The following is a 25046-nucleotide window of genomic DNA, read 5'->3' on the forward strand; positions in this document are numbered from 1 at the left end:
AGTGGATTCAAAGCCTGTTGCAATTATCTTGTGCGAACTCATGACATTTTCATAACAATACCAATATTTTAATACAATCTTTTGTCCTCAAGATACAAAAATTCATGTGTGACATACATATCTTGTCTCCTGCTGCTACAGCATCATTGCTGTATATGGAGAGAGCCTGTTCTCCTTTTATCCCCAATTTTCAGCACCATGTGCTTTTGCTCTCTTGCATTAACACTGACACAAATAAGACACAGAACTCAAATGTACAGCACGTATGACAGTCTTCAAGTACTCTTCCACACTCTTGATCAAGTGTGATTCCCAAGTTGAAGAGAAACAAATAACCTCTTGCACAGACCTTAGCTTCTTATTCCTCACAACATCCCTGTGAGGTAGGCAGAAAAACATCCCCTTTTCCAGCAACAGGAGACAAGGCAGAGAACACAGCTGGTCATTCCACAAGGCAGTTAGTGGAGAACCAGAAAAGCTGGAAATCGGGAGTTCTTGGGTCCTAATTCTTTGATTCAGAAACCAAGGTGCTAAACTCCCAGGCATTAACAGGTCATTAGTCTTTTTATAGCCATGTATAAATGACAACAATAGCTTCTGTGCGTGTACCAGCAAAGCAAAGTTCTATGGCAGAAGCAGTGTACACTTGATCCTGCCCTCAGACACCTCTCCTGCACTTCATAGATGTGTAAATGTTCACTGGAATTAACTAATCAGTCCTACAACTAATGTAGCATAGGTAATTGCAATAGAGCAACATTTTCATTTATAGATTTCTTTAAGATTCACCCATCTATTTAAATGTTTGTGTTCTTTGGTCTTTTTGGTTTTGTGGGGTTATTTTCCTCTGGGTAAGTTAACAGTAAGTGCCCTCCCCTGTACAATAGTTTCTTATAATTCTTGCTTACCCTAAAACCATCATCCATTTTGGGTATTCTATACAAGAGCTTTGAGTGAGGATGAACAAAACACCTTCAGGGACTACATCCATTCCCTCAGAGTAGCTCTTCAGAAGGCAAAGACAGGCACCTTTTGCTGTGCACACTACCACAAGGGTCAGAACTGTCACTGAATTGTCTTCATGGATTAGGGAAGAGGCCTGTGGACTGCTCTATTCAAAAGTGAAACTGTTTACAGTGAGCTAAAATAGTCAGGTTTTATTATATACAGATTTTTTATCTTCAAAACCTCTGTGAGCAGAACTTGAGTCTACCTCCACAGAAGAAAAAATGGTCAAACTTAACTCGTGTGGAATGAATGAGTAACACAGGCAATACATCTAAATAGCCTAAACAGAGAAAATGTGAAAATTAACATGCTGTGTTAAGATATCTTGGAGCACTATGATAACTGTAGTTTCAAGTCTTTGATGAAAATTACCTATCAACCAAATCACTTGTATACATTAGTCATGAAATTAACACAGGTCTTTGTACAACACACTTCTTTCCCACAGGCCCAGCATCAGGTCTTGCCTATAGATTCAAGCTACACAATGGCCTACTACCCACCAGCAGCCACGAATTCAAGTCACAGTTTAGTATCATGGGAATACTTTTGTACTGGCATAATGGTGTTTACAAAGGCATTTTGTTCATTTCTTTCTGGGATGAAGGGTAGTTTGTTATGGTATTGACAAGAGATTATCAAAGAACTGTTTAGGGTAAGTGTAACTATACAATATAACACCTCCACCTGAAGCAGTTTTACTGCTGTAAAACCCATGTATGGATCAAGACCAATTTTGTAGCTGTTTCCATGAAAGAGAAGCAATTCATATTTTAGAATGGAAAAATGCTGTACGAAGGCTAGTACAAGAGCTAAATACTGCACAATTTAGCTTGCCCAAGAAATGTGTTACATTCCTTCCATTACACACATTGACTATGATGAATCCCTTATTCACTTAGTATTAGAATGCTTTTCTATGTCATGTGCTAAACATGCTTATTACATGCATGATAGGCATTATATAAACTTCTTGCGTATCTACATTTTGTTTTTCAGTCACTTAATATGCTCCACTCCTGATGTCACACATTATGTCAGGAATTATTTTAACTGAAGTGTTTTACATGTTCCTATTTATATAAATGACAGAAATGACAGAAACCATTATATTGGAGAGAACATTGTATTTTAGTAAATGCTGATTTCCAGTCAATTCATGCTCTGCATAACAAAGACATATTGTACTGATTTGGTATGTGAGATCCAAAGCTGTCATATTATCTGTTTGCAAAAGTAACAAAATATAAAAATGATTTTGTAATTAACAGGGAAAATAAGGCCTTCATCAAAATGACTCTGAGATAATGTCTTTTCATTTTGATTGTCTCAAGATATGATGAAATCGGGTTCCAAGCTCTTTAGATTTTTCTGGTGCCTTGAGTGACAAGTGGTGCATATTGCTTTTACCCTTAGCCATCTGTATTCCCTTCAGAAGACTCATCGAAGTGTCCAAACCTTCTCTTCCCCTGTTTCTCTATGAGGCACTGGTAAGACAGACCTGACTGCAGAAACTATATTCAGTTGCCTTTGACTGGGAGCTGAGGAGAAGCATTATATCTGGAGAACAAGAGCAGTTCATGTGGGAAATTGTGCAGCTACCAGTGGCCTGCATGAGGACAGGCACTTTTTCATCTTCTTCCTTGATACTAGCCCCATTCTAGTTTGTATGACTGAAATATGAAGGGTCACAGTTGGACTTTGGGAGGTGTAGACCTCTCAGTACCAACAGACACACACTGTGGAAACAGCAGATATATTTAGGTCCCAATTATTTCCACTGGTTTAAACAATTTTGTTACAGACAGATGAAAAGGTTCAGGAAAAGGAATGTCCATACTCCCAATATCTCTCTACAGATACATATATTTGTTATAGACCACTCCAGAAAAGAAAGACCCACACCTTTAGAGGAGAATGGACATGGTAAGTGCTATAGTTCCAGAGCAACAGATATCATCAAACGAAGAGGCAATCATAAGTTTTGCATGTTTTTTTTCTAATTCTGTGTAAAAACACCCTAGCACTTGGCAGAGAGACTACAAGGCATTTTTTTTCCTTTTTTATAACAATCATTAACATTTCACTATAATATGATTCAAAACTTAGAGAATATATTCACCATTCCATTAAAGCTGGTAATGTTATGAAAGCAGAATACAATTAAACATATAGTCAAGCCTGAGTTTAACTATCTGGAAACTACCTAGAGAGCCCTTAAAAAAAAAGAAAAAGAAAAAGAAAAAAAAAGTAACATTGCAAGACGGTCATCGATTTATTCCATTTGGAAACAAGCCTTCTCGCGAATTTAGCCCAGTCTGTAATTCGCAGTTAAATCTGCCTCATTGGTATTAGTTTTGGTGAAACCTAGCAAAAAGAACAGGAAAAAAACCAACAAAAGTTGTCACACAGGTAAGATCTAGCAGTACAACCCACCATTCACTTCCACCTGTATCTACTATTACCACTGAAGACTCAAGGCACTGTACTTATTTAACCTGCCATATTTGCAGTATATTAAACACCACCACAACTAAATTTTCTGATGCAAGAATACAAGATATGTGTGGTGCCAGTACCCAGACTCTCAGCTTCATTTATTTTGAGATAGGTTATTGTGTAAGAATGCAAGCATATTAAACTTGGGCAGATGAACCTGTACTTGCCCCCTGCAGAGTCTTCTGTGCCGTAATGTTCATCTTTTGGAAGATGCATGTGAGCAGGGGATATGCAATGAAAGGTACACATACACAATAAACACTCTGCAAATATTGTATATGGATACATTTGATGGGATTGTTTGATGATGATATAATACAATATCAAATTTAGATTTCCTATTTTTAAATGTCCTTCTTCCATTTACATTCAATTTTATTTGCTCAATGATTATATAGTTAATTAATTCCAATTTTGCTTTAAAAAAAAAAAAACTCTCATTTTCCCATTCACAATAATTTTTGTGTAGGGACACATTTATGTACTCCATTATTTTAATTCATTTACTCACAAAATTCAATTATTGATATTCTAGGATGTACAGCAGGCCAAAAATAAAACACAGTAAGCCTAAACAGGAAGGTAGATGAGGAAAGAAGGTGTAAATAGTAACAATACTTTCTATAGCAGCAGTGCTTAACATTTGCTTGAACTTTCACTCAGGTCTACACAAAACCTCTGAGGAATAGGTCTCCACAGAAGGTCCAAGCCTCTTTAATTATCTCCTGTTCCCAGCCTGATGCCCCAGGATGAAGATCAGAAATAACTCATGTGATCTTACTTTTTCAGGATGAAAAACAGTTCCGTGGATAATCTGGCCCCTAGTTGATAAATGTGCCCCATGGAAGCATCACCTACTGCATCCTCCTGCCTCCTTAACCCATTTTTTTCAGCTAACAGTACTCAAGAAACTAACTCATGAAAGAATAATATGTAAGTGCCTTTTCAAGCATTAATGCCTCTTTCTTTTAGAGGTACAGGGCTGTATTTTCTGTACCACTTAGATTTCCACGTGATCTTTCCTCCAGCCACCATGTATCATCATTTATAACCTTATGAGACTAGCCACTGAGGAAAACTTAAGTTCATGAAGAATGTGTTTACTGTATCAAATGCTGATGAAATGTTTTCAGTGGATAGCAACAATTCATTGATTTTTTTTCAAAGTTGTGTGTGAACTAGGATAATAAATAGATGTAATATGTACAATGCATTAGCATTCCTATATTAGTTCCAGAAATGCTTCAACATTTCAGAGTCCAAGTAACTATGTGCCCCGCTTTATTTGGGCCTACTTGTGCCACAGACCAGGACAGCTCCATTCAAGTAGAGCTAAACACTGGAGGATGAAGACAGAAGCACTAAAATCTGTATTCTGCAAACAACAGCAAAGGCAATTACTGTAGAGATTTCTATTTTTCCTGATGTTGTTGATTTCAGTACCATCAAAACATCAAGTGTTTTACATTTGATGAGCATATTCCATTAAATGTGGTGTCTGCACATCTGATGCTAACAGCTGTCATTTGTGCGCACCACTATCCACTTCAGACGGGTCTGATGTGCCATAATGTCTGCTCAGGATAAGGAAGGTGGCGAGAGCCCAGCACCACTCACAACTGGACCCAAACACAACTTTTGCTCCAACTAAAATGTGATTAAATAAGCAGAAAAATGCCAATGAAACAAATCAGATGGTTTGTGCTTGGAAAACAAGCAATCAAGTCTGAAATGTAGAAAGCATTTCAGGACTCCCTGAGTCCACCAGAGACATCAATCCAGTATCACTGTGTGCTAGGAGAACAGCATTTAGTAAGGGCTGAAGGGGCTTAATGCAGACCACATTCACAGTGCATAGCTTCAGTGCAAATTGCTACTTTCTACGGTACCTCCTAAGCAACACAGTCTCAATATTCTTTCACTTAGAGGAAGAACACCTGATCTTGGAAGTTTCAAATACTTTGCTAATGTTGGACAGGCAGGTGTTCCAGGAGGAGTTTGCCTGTGCAGTCCAGTATGTGGCCCCTCAACTGGTAAGAAGACACATGGGCTCTGGGGCTTGTTGCAGTCCAAGCCTGTTAAATCTCTGATTTCCAATCCCAAAATACCCTTTTCAGCTACACAAACAGCTCTATGCTTATTTCATTGAATTTCCATGAAGCAAGCACTCCTTCAGGTTCTGATTCTGAATAACGCTGAATCTTGTTAAGTTCCAAGTTAGTGTTCAAAAATTTAAAACAAGCCCTTAAAAAACAAAAAGCAAAAAAAAGAAGTGCCTATTTGTTAAATTAATAAAAGTTGCTTATCTCTTATTAACACCTATTTTTCATTTCAGAAAAAAGCAAACCACAATTCTAACATCAAATATATATGTGTATATATATGATACATAAATCTCGTAATGGTTTTTGCAGCAGCGGTGATTGATCAGGAAAAATAACCCCATGTAATAATCAACTCAATCTTGCAACAGCCTCAAAAGAAAATGTTACTCAAAGGAAAATGTACTTCCACAATATAAAATCTATATCCTGTATAATTTTTAACTCAGTGGTTGAACTTGGACAGACAATTCCTTTTTAAACATACGCTAGACGTGGCAGATGCTTTTTCTATACACCACGTTAGCTTTGAACATTTTGAAAAAACAAGCTTTAAGATTAAGGGAAAAAAAGAATTTGTGATGGGGATTTTTGATTTATCCTGATTATTTTTATAATTAAATACATGTCATGGTCTCATCAATGGTAAAAGCTAGTACAAGCCCAAATAGATTGCCTGCCAAGGTGGCCTATATGCTAGGCTACAGCAGATCTTATTTAAGCATGCAAGATAAGCCAACATTTTGTCTTCACAGCACAGTAAAATTGAGAGCGAATTGTTTATTTTTTACATGATGCCAGTCTATAATGAAGATTGTTGACTCTAAATCATGTTTCCTTTGACATTTTGTTTTGCAAATGTTCTCTAGGAGATATTTTTCCAAGTGAGCAAGCAGGCTGTGAAATGGAACTGTGTAGTCAAATGTGTCTTGAATATGGCCATACAGACTATGAATTTCTCCTCTCCAAACAGGAGTAGTCTACATGGGCTAAGACAGTTACATATAAAGATATACCTATCTCTTAAAATCTCATTTCTAGTGAACTCAGAGAGACATTTGTTTTAGTTCAGATGATACATGGCATCTACTGAAAAAAAAGCTACTAGAAAAAGGGGTCAGCTCCTCATTTTCCCCTGATTAGCTCTGTTTCAAACTAGTAAAATATATGATCCTGCTTTTACTGTGGCAATACAGTATCACTAAAGCTCCTGTTACCGATATAAATAAACCCAAGATGTCTCATTCAGTGAACATAAATAATCACAAGCACAACCGTTACTCTTGCAAGAAAGCCTGAGGCAGAGTTTTGAAATGTGAAAAAAAAAGGACCAAGGAGGCTGCATTCTGAGTAACTGCCAAGCACTATCCTCAAGTTCCTATTTTCTGAAATTCAAAACTAAGCAAAGAACCTGTAGCTGTTTGCTATATATGTAATTCAGGCTATCAAGGGTCCAGTATTACACAACAGCAACCCAGTCCTGCTGTCAAAGATTTCCAGAGAAGATTTGGTAAGGATTTCAATGACAGCAGGACTGGGACACTGTGATCTGGAAACATTCTTTACAGGATGCGGGGGCAAAAAAGGAAAGAAAGGGCTAGTGCACTTCCAGGCCACAGGTTAATAAACAAATAATTGAGGTTCATGTCATGTGCTCAATCTGCAGTGCTGTAGGGACTGTGGGCACTTTTATAAGGAGCCATAAGTAAATCACACCAACACCTGCACGTGCTCTGGCAGAGGTACACGCTTTGCAAACAAGCATTGCTTTGCAAGCATTTATGCAAGCTACTGCTTTCAAGGTAAGTACATGTAAATGCATAAACCAAGAAGCATCTACATTTTTCATGCCCACAGCTCGTGATTTCATGCATGACCACAGCAGCCGAACAAAGCAGACTGTGCTGGAGTTTGCTTTCTGGAGAACCAGGAAATGATGCCTGTGAATTGTCCCTTCCTGACCTTAGAGAGACATCCCAGGGAGCCAGACAGTGAATTGTTCCAACACCTCTCATCAACTCCTAACTTCAGGCTACACTAAAGAGTTTAAGTTTTTATCAATTGTTTGAAACATTTCCAGGAAAGCACCAAGGAACAGTGGGTGGTGTTAATCTTTTCTTTGGACCTAATTGCCTTGCCCTGTCATACCTGCTGCAAAGCTTAATCTCACGGCCCAACAGTTTAATCTTATCACTTCTTTCTCTGAATTTTTTGCTTGCTTCTGCTTTCACTGCCTTGAGCACAGGCAGCTAGCCTTTACTTTGGGAAACACCACTTAATTGAATAGATATCTCTGGGTCATCTCAGCCAAAAAAAAAAACCAGGTCTTTTCAAACAAGCAGGTTTGGAACAAGTAAGGAGTGTTTCCAGTGACTTCTGCAAACAGAAGTCCTTTGCTGTAGTTCACATCTATTTAAATGCTTACTAAAACTTGCACTTTCAAATTCATCATGAAGTTACTCCCCAAATTAAATCCAAAAGAACAAAGCAAAGTGACTGACTGTGATAGATAAAAACATATAAAGATCATTTTTATATTTTACTTCTGGATGCTAGCTGCTTGACAGATCAAGCCAAGAAAAAGTAGTCCTGGCATAATCAAAGTTTTAAAAAACGGATAATTTTCTACTAGAGCAAAGTCAGAAGCTGACTGAATAATTTCATTTCCACACAGAACTGCTGTATATGTGTCCTGGGGTGACGTTATGATGCTTGTATCCCCATTCATATGTTCTGTGCCTTTAAGACTGTCTCTGAAGACTGAAAGTTTTGTTTGGGTTTCTCTTATCAGAGACACAGAGACGGGCAGTACATAGGGCTGCTTTTGCTTTTGGCCTTCTGTTTTGCTCGCTCTCTCTCTGCTCTCGCTTCTGCTTGCTTTTGCTTCTGCTTATTAGCTAGTTCTAGCTCAACAGTCCAAATTCCTTCCTGGACTGTTTCTCCTCTCCTTCAACCATCTCGAACCTGCTCCGGACTGGGACCTGGGAGCACCGAGGATTTGCACCGTTTGGCCTGCAGCAACTGCCCCAGCGCCGGAGGGACTGAGAACAGAGCGACCACCCCCAAAAGAGACTTTCTGATTTTGTCACCTTTTTCAGAGCAGTGTCATCCGGTATTGTTCAATTTGTGCGCTGGGGGTGCTGTGCCTGTGAAATAAACAGGTTCTTTCCACCTCTCTCCGAGGAATTTTTTCCCGAACCAGTTGGGGGCAGGGGCCGTGTGGGTTTGCTTTCTGGAGGGGCCCTCCTTTGGAGATTCTCTACCAAATTTGCCCTAAACCAGGACAAAATATTGGTGCCCAAATGTGGGGCTCGAGAGAGAGTGGAATAACCCTGTTTTGACTGCATTTTGGTTGCTATTACTCTGTGTTTGTTTAAAGCAGCTAATAGCCATGTTTTTTGAATTCATAATGTCTATTGGGGTGAAGTTTTGCATGCATTTCTGGTCCCTAGGGTTTTTTGAGATTTTAATATATCTATGGTCCCTAGGTTTATTTTCTTATCCAGAAATAGCTTTAGTATTGTCCCTAATACATAGTTTTTATATCAGAGGGGCAGTGACCAGAATTGCTGTCCTGCTGGGCTTGGTGGCAATGATTTGTAATAAGTTTATAAACATGCTGGGGTCTGCTCCAGGTATGAATGGCTCATGGCTATGGTTATGCATCCAGTTTGCTGCAGAAGGAGCAGGAGGGAATCAGGTTTTTCTGCCTCTGCTTTCCTTCTTCTCCTATGAATCAGTTGCATCACTAGTGAAGGATGTTCAGTTTCCCCTCAATGTTAAAGAAACCATCTTTCTGGTATTCAGCCTGGTAACCTTCCTCTATACAGCCAGGTTGCTTCCACTTTAAATTAAGAAATAATAATGACTTCCCTAAAATATGACATGGAAAGCTAGGAACCTAGCATCATTATGTTCAACAAAGTGATTCTGTAGCACCTTCCTGCACTCTGCAGTTGCCGGCTTCGAGTCTTTAATCCAGCATCTTTTTCTCAGATAATTAAAGGTATTTTCAGCAGCTAACAGACCTTTATTTAAAATACCTAAGGAGAAACACACACAATCATATTTAGTTATCAGAAATACTCTCTTATGAACACAGGAAATAAATGAAATTTCACAGGTTCATTGCTCAGGAAGTTTCCTTACTACCAAGAATATGCTCAAAGTCTTAATAAAAAACCCTCGCACATACTAAATGATCTGCAGTCTATCAATTAGGTGCCATAGCCATGCAATGAAACTCTGCAAAAAGGAGTATTTTGCTTCATTACTAAATATTCCTGAACTGTTTTTACAGCACAATTTTTACACGGTCATACTTGCTGCCCCTGCAGGAGGGTTGAATTTCCCCAAAAGACTTCACAACACAGAAAAAAAGATGCGGTATTTTGAAAATTTGAAATGCTGATGTAGGGACAGGCCAAGAAGAAACTATATTATCAACCACACATGCATTCAGTTACACTCTAGAGTGCTACAGCTTTCCATTAATTATGTAGTTTTGTGTTTTCATTACGAAAAACTTAAGAATGAATGTGAATGTCAAAAGGCAAGGGTTTTCTGGATTAATGCAGAGCATAAGTTCAATTTGTACAAGGCAGTCTTAGAGCAGTTCATTGATTGCCACTACTAAAACAGAAGGGAAAATTGTAGTCACTCCTGTCAAGAACACTCACAACTCCACCTAAAGACAGCATGGAAAGTCAGCTACAGAGAGTTAGGTAAACTAGCTTATACAGTGAAAAAATAAATATTTATCCATCTTTTAGAGATGAATCAATTCCCATCTTCAAAGCATAGAAATTTCCTTTCCACTTGTCTTTTTACTCTAATTTAAACTTTATCTAACTTTTTAAACTTTACTCTAATTTAACTTTATTTCTCCATCTCTCCTGGTTTTCCTAGCTTCTGATGCTTCCGACGTCATCACACTATATTAGCTCCAAATTATCTTTCTTTGTAAATCCCACACGTAATCTATTCAGTCCTCACGTATAAAGAAGAAACTTACTTCAACTACAAGCCTTCATGTGATAAGTATTTGTGGAGAATATTTGTTCTGACTCCAAACTGTACCGGTTTGTAAAATTACTTACTGCGAAGTCACAGCCAGTGCTTTTCTTGATATCATCTACTGTCAGTCCTTCCCAGATTTCTATGAGGGTCAATCCCTTCTTCTTGTCCACATCAAACACTGCCTATTAAGTTTAAAAAGCACATAATTTTTTAATTATTATTATTAAAAGAGAAAATGAGGATGTAAATGGAGTAACACTGAACTAAATGGTGTGCTAAAGTAGATAGCATTCCTTCAGTAACATAAGATGTTACTTTTCACTTTCATAACTGACTAATACAGGTTTCTGCTACATTTATTTGTACTGAGAAAGAGAATCTAGAATGTGTTAGAATATCTAGAATCTAGTATGTATTCTAGATATTCTAGAAAAAGTGGGGGAAAAGTGCAACTGTACATCACTGCAGGAAATGTGGACCATGCCTGCTGCTCCAATCTGAGAATGGGAGGTTCAAAGGAAAGGGCTGAGATGTTCTTTGCTGTAAGAATATGTCGACCAAGACACCACAAAAGACACAGGGAAGAGAATGTTTTCCCATTGTTTTATTTAATTTCATGGCCAGTAGAGAGATCATCTTTGGCTGACTATAAGTTTCTCCAACAGCTACTGCATACCCAATGCAAATGCTAGAATTTTTAGAAGCTAGCAATGAAAGAAAAGATGCCCTGCAGTATTTTTAAAAGAAAGTCTGAGAGGAAGAGGCTGAAGGAGCAAAGGCTGTTCTGTCGGATGTCTTTATAAGATATGCACTCCACCTCTGAGAGTTCCAAGTGCATCAAATAAAAATACCTGTAAAACAATGTGCCCTTTAATAGTGCCTACCAGAGGGACATGCACAGGTTGCAATCTAGTTGCCAGGGAAACCATAAGGTCTAAAGTAATTTTCCTTAAAAATAAAAGTTTAGTAGCAAATGACCAGCAAAGCTTCAACTTGAAATGAAAGTGAAGTCGTAAGCTTGTTACAGAAGTGTCCTGAAGCCTAGTGGTCCTTTGGGCACATGAAACTGCTTTTTATGGGACTGGAAAAAGACAGCTTCTTTTTCAAAAGACAGGGCATAAGGAACACTCCATGATGCTAGTGTGGAAACAGAATTTGCAACACTATCCAAATGTCGTTGCACATTTATATTATTTCCTAAAAAAGCCACAAGATCTGGTAATTGATAAATATTAGAGACATTTCTACTTGTTTATTTTCTATTAGTCCTTTTCCCCTCTCATTTTCTTTGTACCTTACATTTGGTAAAAGAATAATTGAAAAAAAAGAAAACTTCCATATTTTAATAAATTTTCCTTTACTTCGTGAGGAAAAATCCTTTAGATGTAGCAACATCCCGCCATGAGAAAGCAAATTCTTCATCAGCACCTTTGATGCATTGTACTTGACATGACAGATGGCTCACAGAGGGACTACTCTAAGTCCTTAAATATGTAAACACCCAAAATAAAAGGAGTATGATTACAGCTAAAACCTTAAGTCACTTATCCTTTGCTGAAAAGATCCACTAATGTACTTTGAGCAGCAGCAGTATGAGATGCTCATATGTGCTTCCCCTTATACTTTCCAGAATAAATTGCTTCACAAATGGAATCAAGTAAGGACAAAAGAACTAAAGCTCTGCTACAGCCACAGGTTTCTCTCAAACAGTATGTAGTATACATGAAAGAAGTTGCAAATTGTCCAACCTATGTGTGCTCCGCCGGCAAAAAAAAACAACCAACAAACAAAAAAACAGGACAAAAACAAACTAAACAAAAACCTAACAAAAGCAAACAACAATGCACCTTTGCCTCCCAAGCTGTGGTTACAGCTGTATTAAAAACTGGCATGTCACAGCAAATTTTCAGAAATACTTTGGGGGAAAACAAGGAGATGAACACTTTTCATGCCTGTCATATGTGGCATATTTGTTCTGAAGGCATCTTAGGGTACAGTTCAGTATGCTAGATGTCAAAACTTTAAAAGGAAAAATATGAGCCCCAAGACCTCTGTATCGGAACCCCAAGGCCATCTTTTCACTTAGGTGGCAACAGATACTGAATATATTCTTCAGTTTTGCTAAGATTTGCTATTGTTGCTAGGGATAGAGGAGGAAATTTTTAACAAGGAGTCAAGAAAAGTACTTTACCTTTTCTGTAATGATGCGGTCAACACATTGCTTCCCAGTAAGTGGTAAACTGCATTTTTCCAGGATTTTATGGACATTTCCCTGTGTTTAACAATACACATATATCAGTTTTTAAAAAAAAACTCAAATATGTTCATGAAAACCACAGCTGTCACCATTCAGTGCTATTTAAATACTCAATGTGCTCAGAACACTCTTCAAATTCACTTCAATGGCTGACTAGTAAGAATCTTACTGTACCACTGAGTGGACTCCTGAGTTTAGAAGTCCTGCACACTGCTGCTTAATAATCTGCACTTGCTGCTAAAAGGAGATATATGGAACAAGAGATATATGGAACCTCACTGATGTGAGGACAAAAACTAGGGAACAACACTATGAGCAACATATTTCCCTGTCTTATCCTTTATCACAAATGGTATGTGCAGGATCAGCCACACACAGAGGAACTTCAGATCCCCAGAGTTCAAGTGAAGAGTCATGCTGTCAAAACAGTAAATCCAGTTTATTTATCCATATTGTCTCTGGGAAAGTCCTTGGCTTTTTTTCCATTCTTCTTCTTCATTAAAAAAAAAAAAAAAAATTAAAAAAATGTCTCTTGATGATACTAAGTTAATGTAGGCTGCAAGAGCCATGAATGGATACAAGGTAAATGGATCATTACTTTTCTGGTCAGTATTTGTAAGTGCTTTTCAGAATTAGCATGAAGTGCACACTTCTCTTATTACCCCATGCTTTTAACTTTTTGTCTAATTATCAATTTTCAGTTATGCATTTCAAAAGTCTCAGAGAATAACATGTCTCATTTAACCATTTAGAATCATCAGTTTACCTTAAGGCTTAATCAGGGGTCATCTCACAGCCAGTTTGACTCCTGAGTGATAACACAATGAGCAATCCATGCACTTTTGAATTTATCTTTCTCTGTGAGGAACTGTTTCTTCATTCCAGTTACTTTCAACTGATCTACTTTTATATCCTGTCCATCTTGGGAATGTCCTTGTGCAATCTGCCTAAGAGCCAAGATGAATCTGTGCTATTTGTAATATCTTCATCAATATATCAGATACACTTTTCAGCCATGTGAAATGAAGTGTCTCTTCGTGGTACCTAATTGAGATTGACAGGCATGGACTTATGGAGGTGACAGCCTGAATGGCTCCTGTGGCCCTGAGAACTGATGCATTTGAGTTTCTTAACACTTGAGCTGAACATTGTTGTATCACCAGCTAGCCTTAAAGATGAAATGCATTTCCTGATCTTTTCAAAGGTTAGACTCAATGATCTTGGAGACCTTTTTCAACCTAAATGATTCTGTGACTTTTGGAATACATCCATCAGGGCACTGTTAAGAAGAGCAAATTAAATGGAACTGCATGATTTTTACCATCTGAATTTATTCAGAATTATTCAGGATTTGTTCAGATAAAGGAAAAGACTATTGTGTAGATACATAAAACCTTAGGTGTTCCAGTCTGCTTTAAATAAAAAATTCTGTTGTTGAAGAACAAAAATGTCCTTAGTCTTCCACAACACGTTAAAATCAGAACTTTTCACAGAAAGGAATTTTCAATTCAGTGTTCTACATTTCAGTCATGCCCAAATCAAGTGCTTAAAACCAGTCTCCACTCTGTTTTTCTGAACAGTGTAGGCAACTCATTTCACAACATGGAACAATTACCAGCCCCTACATTACTGTGGTTTTTTCAAAACATGTCAATGATGGTATGGGGGTAAGGACTTGACTTCTAATTCTCTCAGGCAGCATTTAGCAAATTAGACATAAATGCACAGGGACTGTTTTGGCATTAAATAACAAGCTTATATTATATTATTCTTTTCTTCATGGCTATGAAAGAAGAGGTAATTTAGAAAAAAATGCATTAAGAAAAACTAATGAATTTGACAAAAGGCCCATTTGCCAACTGTCTCTCAGCGGCCTAAGCATATAGAGCAAAAAATTGAAATATCCTTCTGCAAACATGCCCTCTTGGTTCCTGATAATGCTGTAATGCACAGATTTTCTGAGGCAGAGACTATTTCCAGGCAGTGGTATTTAATTGCCATTGATGAACTCAACCTCATAAAATAGTTTAATCCTTTCTATATAGACTTAATTCCTTGAGATTTTTGCATCATTCTGCTATCATCTACAATTTTATTAGCTGGCTGTGGAAAGTGTTTCTTCTTGTTTAAACTAATTTCAGTCAGTTATCCCGACTGTTTATGAGGCAGTGGCAATTCTGCATCCACCTACTCCATTCCTTCATCATTTTGTGTACTTGTCTGCTACCCTTCCTCAACAGCAGTTCTTAAGCTGATGATTCTTCCACAATGCTTATTTCATGTTGTCTCATCTATCTTCTGTACATTTTGGTTCTCATCACATGTAATTCAAAATGCAATTAACTTGGGACTAAGCATATTTGTTTTTATTTGTAACATACTTCATATCAGAGTTTTAAAAGAGCAAAATTCCTTGAGTATTTATTTGAGTGGTTAAACAGTTACTAGTTCCACCATCATAATTTAATGTAAATTATATTCTGCCTGTGCTGCAAGGACTCAGCCTATTTCTATGTTTAAAAACTGCAACATGTCTACTGAAAGGAAAAGGGCTATTAAAATCTTTAAAAACTTACTTTAATGTTTAACGAGTCATCACTATTATCTAAAGAAAACAAACAACTAAACTTGGAAAGGATTAGAAGCTCCTTCACAAGATCATAAATCAGACAAAACTAGCACAAGAACTACCTCTTGCAGCACCTCTTGCACATGTCCAGTGAAGGCACTGCCCATAACCCATATCTTCCACCATATTTCCATTCATCAAATCTTGACTGCTGTTGATTTACAGAAAATTTTAATGTCTGATGGTAGAGTTCTTATTTATTTGGAGAAAAATATTACAGAAACATCCCTTTACTAAAGAGCTAGCAGACACAAGAGACTGTCTCAATACTTGCAAACTGTTCTTTCACTCAGTAGCACACTGGGCTTTGAGCAGGATGAGGGATTGCTCCTCTGATGCAGACATTCACATGTAGTAAGTCTGATAAAATATTGGGTGTAAAGAATTGAAAAGCCATGTGTAGAAAATCAGCTCTGGAAGATGGAGTCACCCCCAACAAAAGGTTTCTGACTTTCAGAACTGGCTTCATGGGTGCTATATTTATTTGACTATTAAAAAAAAAAAAAAAGGGAAAAAAAAGAAGGAAGAACACCTGAAAACTAACACCAGTTTTGATCTCTAAACACTAGATTTCTATAGGCCACAATCCTCACACTTGAGCAAGCAAGAAGCATCAATATGAAGACCCCAGAAAGAGGCTAGGTAATAGGAAAAAGTGCCATTTTAAAATAAGAATAAAATAAAAATATTGCATGTTGTTAATTTGCAGTGCCTTTGCACAAAAGGTGAAGAAATGATTTATGAAAATCTGTAACTGCAGAAGTGCACACCAGGCACACCATGCACAAAAGTGGACAAAGTAGGTATACATACACCAAAATAAATAATTCTATGCCTGACCTGCTCATAACAGTGAACCTATCTCTGTTTTCCTTCTTTTCCTGTTTCAGTACTCCTACAGCCAACAACCCAGCAAACAATTTCTAAACATCGTTTTGGAAAAATATTTTAGCAATAGTACTTTTAGGAGAAAAACAGGTTTGATTATATTGAGTGTGGATTCTAAGCCTTAACTAAATTCCACAGTAAGTAGACATTTAGCATAAATATTTATTCAGATCACATGAATACCTAAAGTGTGTGTCTGAGCAAATGGATAACTCTCTATGTTACTACAGTTTTTGGGAGGCTGTGTGATAGTGATGCAAGCCATGAAGATGAATTCATTTAATATTTTCATTTACTCATATATGCATATGAACATGACAACTATCAGGTTAAACTCAGCCCTGTTACTCAAAATGTGCTCCTTGAGATTACAGTTTAGTATAAATTGTGAAAATACAATATTTTTCAATATATATTTGTGTTTATTTTTAAGTGAAAATTATTTTTTAAAATCTCATTTAAAAAATACAAAACAGTTCATACATTTATTCTCATATTTACATATTTACTACAGTTTACCATGCAAATTCTGACAAGAGATATTACTTTGGAAAATACAAAATTAATTCTTGTTGCAGACATATAATGACTTTGGAATAATAGAAACACAATAATTAAAAAAAAAAAAATACAGATTTTTCTCCTTCAGTATTTTTCTCCTGTGTTAGAAGTTTCAAATGCAAAGTTTCCTATGATCTTTTGGGGGGGACTTCTATCTATTGCATATGCCTATATCAATGCCCTCAGAAAGAAGTCTCTAGATTAACCTCTTACACATGATGTAAGGTGGCCTGCATCTCATCATGCCAAAAAAATATATTCTATTAAGCTGTCAGCACCAATTTGCCTGGCAACTTCAAAGGCAAATATCTTTCCATCATAACCATGGGAAATCTCATTTTTCAAACTATTCTGAGGTAAAGAGTAGAGTAGCAGCTACTATAGCTTTGGCAATGGCTATCCCCTTTAAATTTGCATGAGGTAGCTAAAAAAAACGTGTGCAGCTTTTAAACTTCAAGTTAATATTTCATTTTTTCTCCCATGGTGAATGATTCACTTACTAGAGGAAAGGACCCATATTAACCTAGCCTCCAGTTGCATCACCATAATAACAGCAAAACTGTCAAATCCTCCCAAAGTAGCAGAATGGATATGTCCTTTTTTTCCTGTTTATTTTTTTGGCTTTTGTGCAGCACAAAACACTGATTTAGAAAGTGCCGGAGCCTTACCTTGGCTGAGTGTTCCATGGTGACAACCACTTTGGTCTGCGCACTGGATACCAGGTCCATTGCACCCCCCATTCCTTTCACCATCTTACCCTAAAATGAAATTTTTAATGGAAATGTAATATTATTTGTTGGTTTTGGCTTTTTTTAAAAGATAATATTGTGCCTGCAAGTGACAGCACAAGACGGTCAACATTTCTGCATTGAAAGCCCACCTATTTCACAATCACAGTATTCAAACACCAACAGAGGGAAATGAGCTGTCTCATTCTTGGCTCTATTTGATGCAAATAGGAGAAGAGTGATGAGCAGAATAAGCAGAGCTACTGCCATGGCTCTTTCCATGGGGTGTAACAAAAATCTGAGTAGTATCATTGGCTTAGTGAAAGCACTGACACTGAGGAGCAATGAATTTAGTTCCAATGGTTTTGTCCCATGAAAGCAAAGAGTTCGTCTATCTGTTGATGGAAATGCTACTGCTTCCTCAAAAGAAATCTCTACTTATGAAATGCAGCAACAAGAACATCTGAACACTGCATATCCACCTCACAGTTTAGAAAGTCTCTTGCCCCTTCAGAAACCCATGCTTTGTATCACTATATCAGCAGAAACCAATTGGGTTTGGTCTATTCCAGATGTCTGTAGAGGTCATTTCAGAGTATGGGTAAACACATAAATGTGGCTCAGTATTCACTTCTGTTTGTCCCTCAAAACATGGAATGCTTTCAGCCTCTGGACTCATTCTTCTCTAAAAGTGGGATACAATTGCACATGTTATCCCAGCAGGTGTCTTGTGGTGTGGTGTTCAGCTATCTCTATTTTTACTTCTTGTAATGCTATGGCATTCAATCCTGCCTACTTCCATTACTTTAAATTGGATGCATCTGATCTTGGAAGGTAAAGAGGTCCAGACCTGACACACTACTGACAGGAAAGGATGAGAAGTACAAAGCTCTGTGAGTATGAGCAGAGCAATCACTTTTGAACAAGCTCTAGACCCCAATAACTAAAGATGACAACAACCTCACATGCCAACCCAGAGCTGCCAAGGAGGAAAGAAAGGGGACTGTGAGAGGGGCTAGTAGGAAACATGACATAAGGAGGGCAACAAGGATGGTGAAGGGCCTTGAGGGGAAGCCATATGAGGAATGGCTGAGATCAGGTCAGCCTGGAGAATAGGAGGGGACACCACATTGCACTTACAACTGTCTTTATAGAGGAAGAGGAGGAGCAGGCACTGATCTCTTCTCATGTGACAGCATGTGAGGGAATGGCCTGAAGCTGCGTCAGGGGAGGATTAGGTTGGAGATCAGAAAAGGGCTTTCCACCTAGAGAGAGCAGTTTTCACCCAGGGCACTGGAGCAGACTCCCAAGGAAGTGGTCACAGCACCAAGCCTGGCAGGATTGAAGAAGTGTTTGGGCAATGCTCTCAGGCACATGGTGTGACTCCTGGGGATGGTGCTGTGCAGGGCCAGGAATTGGACTTTGATGATCCTCGTGGATCCCTTCGAACTCATAATACTCTTATTCTGTGATTTTGTCAATTTTACAGATGAAAATTAATTAATTTCTGCCTCAAATGGTTTGCATTTGCTTTTGAGTGGTTAGATGGACAGTAATATAACATTTACTGTTACAGATATAAAACCTAAAAGTTTATGATTAAATGCCTGGAAAACTTCCTAGTGCAAAGCTCTTCTCTTGTGCTTCCTTTTATCAGCTATGTGATCCAACACCTTACAAGTATCAGCACCTAAGGTCCATGATAAAAAACATATGGAAGAGACTTGTCTCAGTAAACTCCCAGGCCAGCTACTTGTTAGTCTCTAGACCATTATGGTCTCTTATGTAATGAAGGCAATTGTATTGGTTTGGCACGGCCTGGTTTTTGGTAGCAGGGAGTCCACAAAGACGGTTCCTTGTGAGAAGCTGCTGGAAGTTTCCACCATGTCCAGCAGAGCCAAGCCCTGATGGCTCTGAAGCTGGCCAAAACTGGGCCAATGGGAGAGGTTGGTAACACCTCTATGATTTCATATTTAAGAAGAAAATCAAAACAAAGTCATAACGTTTCAGCTTCTAGTCAGAGAAGAGAAGGAGGTAAGAACACATGAGGGAAACAACTTGGAAAAGACCAAGGTCTTTGAAGAAGGAGGAGGTGCCAAGATTCCTCTGCAGGCCGTGATGAGACCATGGCAAAGCAGCTGTGCCTCTGCAGCCTGTGGGGATCCACAAGGGACGCAGAGAGCCACCTCCAGCCCATGGGGATCCATAGGGATGCAGAGATCCAGCTGCAGTCCATGGGGGATGCAGAGATCCACCCCCAGCCCATGAGGATCCATGGGGGACGCAGAGATCCACCCTCAGCCCATGGGGATCCCTAAGGGATGCAGAGATCCATGCACAGCCCATGGGGATCTGTGGAGGATTCAGAGATCCACCCCTAGCCCTTGGGGAAGGTGCCCATGCAGGAGCAGGTGGATGCCTGGAGGAGGCTGTGATCCAATGGGAGATCCAGTGGAGAGAAAGGCTCCAGCTTCCAGGCTGGAGAAGCCTGTCCTTGGAGGACAGCACCTCCTGGAAGAGTGACCCACGCCACAGCAGTTTTGGGAGGAGTTTCTGCCCATGAGAGGGACTCACAGTGCAGCAGGTGTGGTTTGGCTGCTGTTCGTGGGAGTGAGCCCACACTGGAGAAGTTCGCAGAGAACTGTTCCCATGGGAGGGACTCCATGGCCTCACAGCGGAAGGATTCCTCTACCGGAGCAGAGGAAGGAAGTCTTGGTGATGAACTGACCAAAATTCCCCTGCCCTGTATCCCTGGCAGTGCAAAGGGGGAAGGGGCTAGGGGAAAAGGTGTTTTAAGGGTTTATTTTGCTTCTCGTTATCCTCCCCTGATTCTGTTAGTAATAAATTTCACCTTGCAACTGAAGTTGAGCCTGTTTTGTCCTTGAAATATTTCTCCCAGTCCTTGTTTCACTCATGAAGCCTGTGATCATTTTTTTCCCTTTTCCCTCCTTTGCCTAGCTGTAGCAGGGGAAGGTGAACAAGCAGCTCTTGTGGATGCCTGGTGCTGGGCCAGTGTCAAACCACAACAGCAGTATTTACACACACACACACACACACAAATATTCCCATTTCCCTGCTGTTGGCATAGTGAAGAACAAATCACATCTCCCTAAATCTATAAACAAGCCCTTTGGCACTGTTCAGTCAGACTAATATATTTATCACATAAATTATCATTGCTATTAAATAGTTCTTTGCAAATAGAAATCTGGAAAGGATTTATCTCTGTCCTTAACTTCCTGACACTGTTCAGATAATTTTCCATCCTGCCTGGAAAAACACAGCTCTCACAGAGACTGGAGTGACCTCCAACCTGCCTGCCAGAAACTCCAAGACAAGATAATGCAGGATATTTGAAGATTACATATTATCTCCACAGTAACTCAGAATATGCTTGCATTGAGGATCAGGCTATCAATACATCTATCCAGACAATGCCATTAGCTCATTTTCCAGGCCTTTTCATTCTATTAACTACAAAAGACCTACAGTGACAAGTAAATTCCTGAGGAACTAAGTGCTGATGAAGGTCAACAACAAATGTACTGCTGAAGAAACCGTCATACAGAACTGAGAGAAGAGACATTATCCCTTTGTGTGTGAAGAAAGAGGAAAATGCAAGCTGAAGAGAAGGACTTCAGGATTTTAAATTGCTTCATCTGCTCCTCCTCTTTAGGAAAACATATTCACCACTACAGGGTGGTGCCTAGTAAAGCAAATCGATTCAGCATTCAGCATTAAATACAACTAATCAAGTAATTACATGCTTTTATTCTGAGGAAGATTCAAAGCAGAAGAGACTTACATTGCTCTCAGTGCACCTACCAAACCATCTGTCCTACATTACAGTCTGTCTTCAAGAACTGCTGAAACCAGCAGGGGCATTGTTTTTTTCCTTATCTCCTGTTAATGGGCCCATCAATGCCTTTCTGCATGACTCAGAGATGACTCCCTCTGGGAGACATTTCTGTTTAGTGGACCCACCACATGACTCACAGAATGATACCAGCCCATTGTGAGATGTTCTGCCCAGGGGGGAGGAGCGAAGCATCCCCACCTGGACATAATCTGGGGTTTGGGACACAACAAGCAGTCTTTCCACTGGATTTTCAGAGGAAGACTACATCCTTCTACAGGATCACTGCTCCAGCAGAACCACATTTGCCACTCCAGGAGGACTGCAGCCACCAATCCAACTGGACTGGTACAACACCCTGACCAAGAGAGTGTCAGGTTGTATTCTGACTCTATCAGTAGTTTTTCTTTTGTATTATTGCATGTATTTTGGTTTTGATTTCTTTTCCTTTTCCTAATAAATTGTATTTCTGACTTGGAGCCTCTCACTGGTTTTGCTTTCAAACCAGAACACTACCATAATTTGCATTTTCCCCCATTTCTCCCCTACCACACTGGGAAAGGGGATAGCCACATGCTAAATTTGAATTAAAATATTCAAGGCTAAAAAGTGGTTCCAAAAAGACACTTCACTCATTTTTGCCCTATCCTGCTCCCTCAATTAATTTATTTAAGGTGATTTTTGTTAGTTTTTAATTACAATGGTGTTGCTAGCTTAAGAAACCATTCAGAAGGAAAGAATGCTGTCAAAGAGCACTGGTAATGTGAAGCACTTTTATAAAACTCATTTCATCAGACAGAGCTTGAAGTAACAATAAAAGATTTTTGCATTAGCCATGCACTTCTGAGAGGTCCAGTGTTGGCAGTTATTTATACAGAGAGTTGGGTAGAGAACAGACACAAGCTGACAATTTCCTTGCAACTTCTCTGTTACAATACAAGTTGGGAATTCTCCTTTTCCCATTGTGCTTTCATCAGCAGTTTCCTCTAAGTCTCAGTCCAAATAATACTGGAGTGCAAGACATGGAAATTTTGGACCTGATACTTTGGGTTTTAAATGACATCATCGGCTGTCCTGCCTTCTTTGTGTAGACCTACATAAATGTACACAGTATTAGTGAAATTTCTTATAATGACTACTTATTGCAAAATGAACTGTTTTGTTATTGTGGTAATGGGGCATCTTGAAGAAAAAGAGAGAAAGGTATGTATTTTCTCATCTATTGCATTTACATCTGAACATTATTTGAGTGGTCAAAATATAACATAAAAGAGTCTGAGGAATTAATTTAGCCTAATAGTCTAATAGCCTAAACAGGAACCTTTGTGTTTGTTTGGTCACCTATGCCACCCAAGACAACCTGGCATTCTAGTGGAAACTTGTGAGTACTCCAATGTGGGCCAGACAATGAAGATATTTTCCAAGAGAATGTGAAATTTTGCCTGAATGGTATTTCAGTCAAGTTAGAAAGCTGCTACAACAAGCAGGAAACAATTAATAAGAAAATTCAAGCAGATAAACAGCTGAAGAAGAGCTAGATGAGAAAAAAAGAGAAAAATTCAGGAGCCTTCTAATACTCTTAAGGTCTTGAATCCACACTGGTGCCTTAAAACCTTCCTCTGCATTCCTGGGGGAAGGACTTTTCTTCTGTAACTGAATTTTATAACTGCTCCCAACATTATATGAAAATATACACTTGAACTATTTGCTTAAGTTAAAATAACATGATCTTTTGAGATAAACAGGTATTGCATCAACAGTACAGCAGAGCAGATGCTAATGATGAGTTCAAGAAACAATGAAAACTTGTTAAATGCCTCTTGAATAATTCCATTCAAAACTGAACATCAAAGCACAGGCAAGGTAAAAATGTACCCTTGCTTGGAAAGGAATCAAGCCACTTCCCTCCTAAGAGTCCTTGCCCATGTTTCCAACTGACCTAATACTGTATTAACAAATAACATTCAGTCTGAAATTTCTCTTTCCTTCCGTTAGATAAAAGAGTACGCATACCTCACACTATACCCAAAGTTAGTGAAACTGCTGTTTCAAGAAGTCTTACAGAACATAACAAGTGCTTCTAGTTTAAACTGCAAGCTTCCCATTTAACCTCAATTTTCAGGCATCCCCCTGAAGACTGAACAAGATGCATAGGAGGAGAGAGCAAAGATGTCAGCATTGTCTCTCCTGGTCACACACACAGACAAGGTGTCAGATATTAAAGGAAAAAAGCTATGGAAGGTGTCCTTATCAAAGGAAATTATTGTATCATGCCAGGGACAGACACTAAAATTCAGAGCAACTGGAACAGTACAAGATACACAGAGAAAAGCAAAAGCTAAGGTAATGTAGTGGCTACATGGTACTGCCATCACAACCATCAACTGTGGTAATAATGCATTTAAAAGGATAAACTGAAGGCCCCTTCAAAGATCTCTGCTCTGCCCCTCTCTGCAGTACTGCTAACACACATCAGTCACACAGGTCTCCCTGTCTGCACTGACACTGTCTGCCAGCACGGATGTGTCAGCATCAAACAGCACAGCAAAGGAGGTCATCAGATCCATACCTAACGATCTCATCAGTTGTGGGGTTACACCTGGTTGGTTTGGGAAAGCACATAGCTCAAAACTTTGTTTTAGGAAAAAAAACCACAAAACAATCAGAAGGTAATTTTAAAAAAATACAGACACATAAATCTACTCTAGCTTCATAAAAATGTAGATGTCTCCTTTGCCCCTTGGTAACAGTCCTGTCCTGTATTTAACGGACGAGTATATTTGTAGCTGATTCTAAAATGAAAATCACAACTCTTCCAAATCTCACTTTCCATTTTTCCAGTGAAAAAGACTGGATGAAGATTGTATGAAAAAAAGATGGATAAAGCTCAAGCATTCTGAACTATATTTCCTTGTTCTATTTTACACTGATTTTATGTCCTTACATATGTCCCTCTTACAGAATTATTGTAATTATACTGTCAGCTAGGACAGCTAGATTAGATCTTACTCTGAGGAAAAAGAAAAAAATAGTGGGAAGTCATTAACAGGATTTTTCATTCAGAAGAGTGGGTAATGCAACAACACAACAGTAAGTTGATACTGGCAGAATACAACAAAACGAAGCACACTCTACATGCACGACAGGGTAAATGTATTTTTTAAAAGATACTAAAAAAACCCTAGTTGTATGGTTTCGCCATACAAGAAATAGACTGGTTTTGAAGAATGTTAATCAGGTATCTCCTGGCACACACACAAACACAAACTGAAAATTAAAATCAAAAAGTAAGTCCAATTTCTGAAAGAATGGAGTATAACTTCTTGAATGACTTCTTTTTCTTGGCAAAATGTAATAATAACTCTACCCTAAAATTTAACATACACAAATACGTGCACTAATTACATTTTCCATTATCAGAAAATTAGGGCTGCATGAAACACATGCAAAGAAAGTTGGGCAAATTTAATTCCTTTATTCTTCCCTAAACCCAATTTGG

The 25046-nt window shown here is 38.6% G+C and overlaps 1 protein-coding gene across 1 annotated transcript in view; it reads right to left on the reverse strand.

The window, feature by feature from the left end:
• Positions 1 to 2856: 2856 nt before the first annotated feature.
• The window catches only part of OXCT1 (3-oxoacid CoA-transferase 1), an 80882-nt gene continuing 58692 nt past the window's right edge, over positions 2857 to 25046 (reverse strand). The window contains exons 14-17 of the mRNA XM_064735119.1: positions 17632 to 17721; positions 12820 to 12900; positions 10709 to 10810; positions 2857 to 3375 (exon numbers count right to left, since the gene is read on the reverse strand). Coding sequence (XP_064591189.1) covers positions 3340 to 3375; positions 10709 to 10810; positions 12820 to 12900; positions 17632 to 17721 — 309 coding nt within the window. The 3' untranslated portion in view covers positions 2857 to 3339. The remainder of the gene's footprint in view (positions 3376 to 10708; positions 10811 to 12819; positions 12901 to 17631; positions 17722 to 25046) is intronic.

This window comes from Zonotrichia leucophrys, chromosome Z (genome assembly GCF_028769735.1).
Source record: "Zonotrichia leucophrys gambelii isolate GWCS_2022_RI chromosome Z, RI_Zleu_2.0, whole genome shotgun sequence".
Classification (NCBI taxonomy): Eukaryota; Metazoa; Chordata; class Aves; order Passeriformes; family Passerellidae; genus Zonotrichia; species Zonotrichia leucophrys.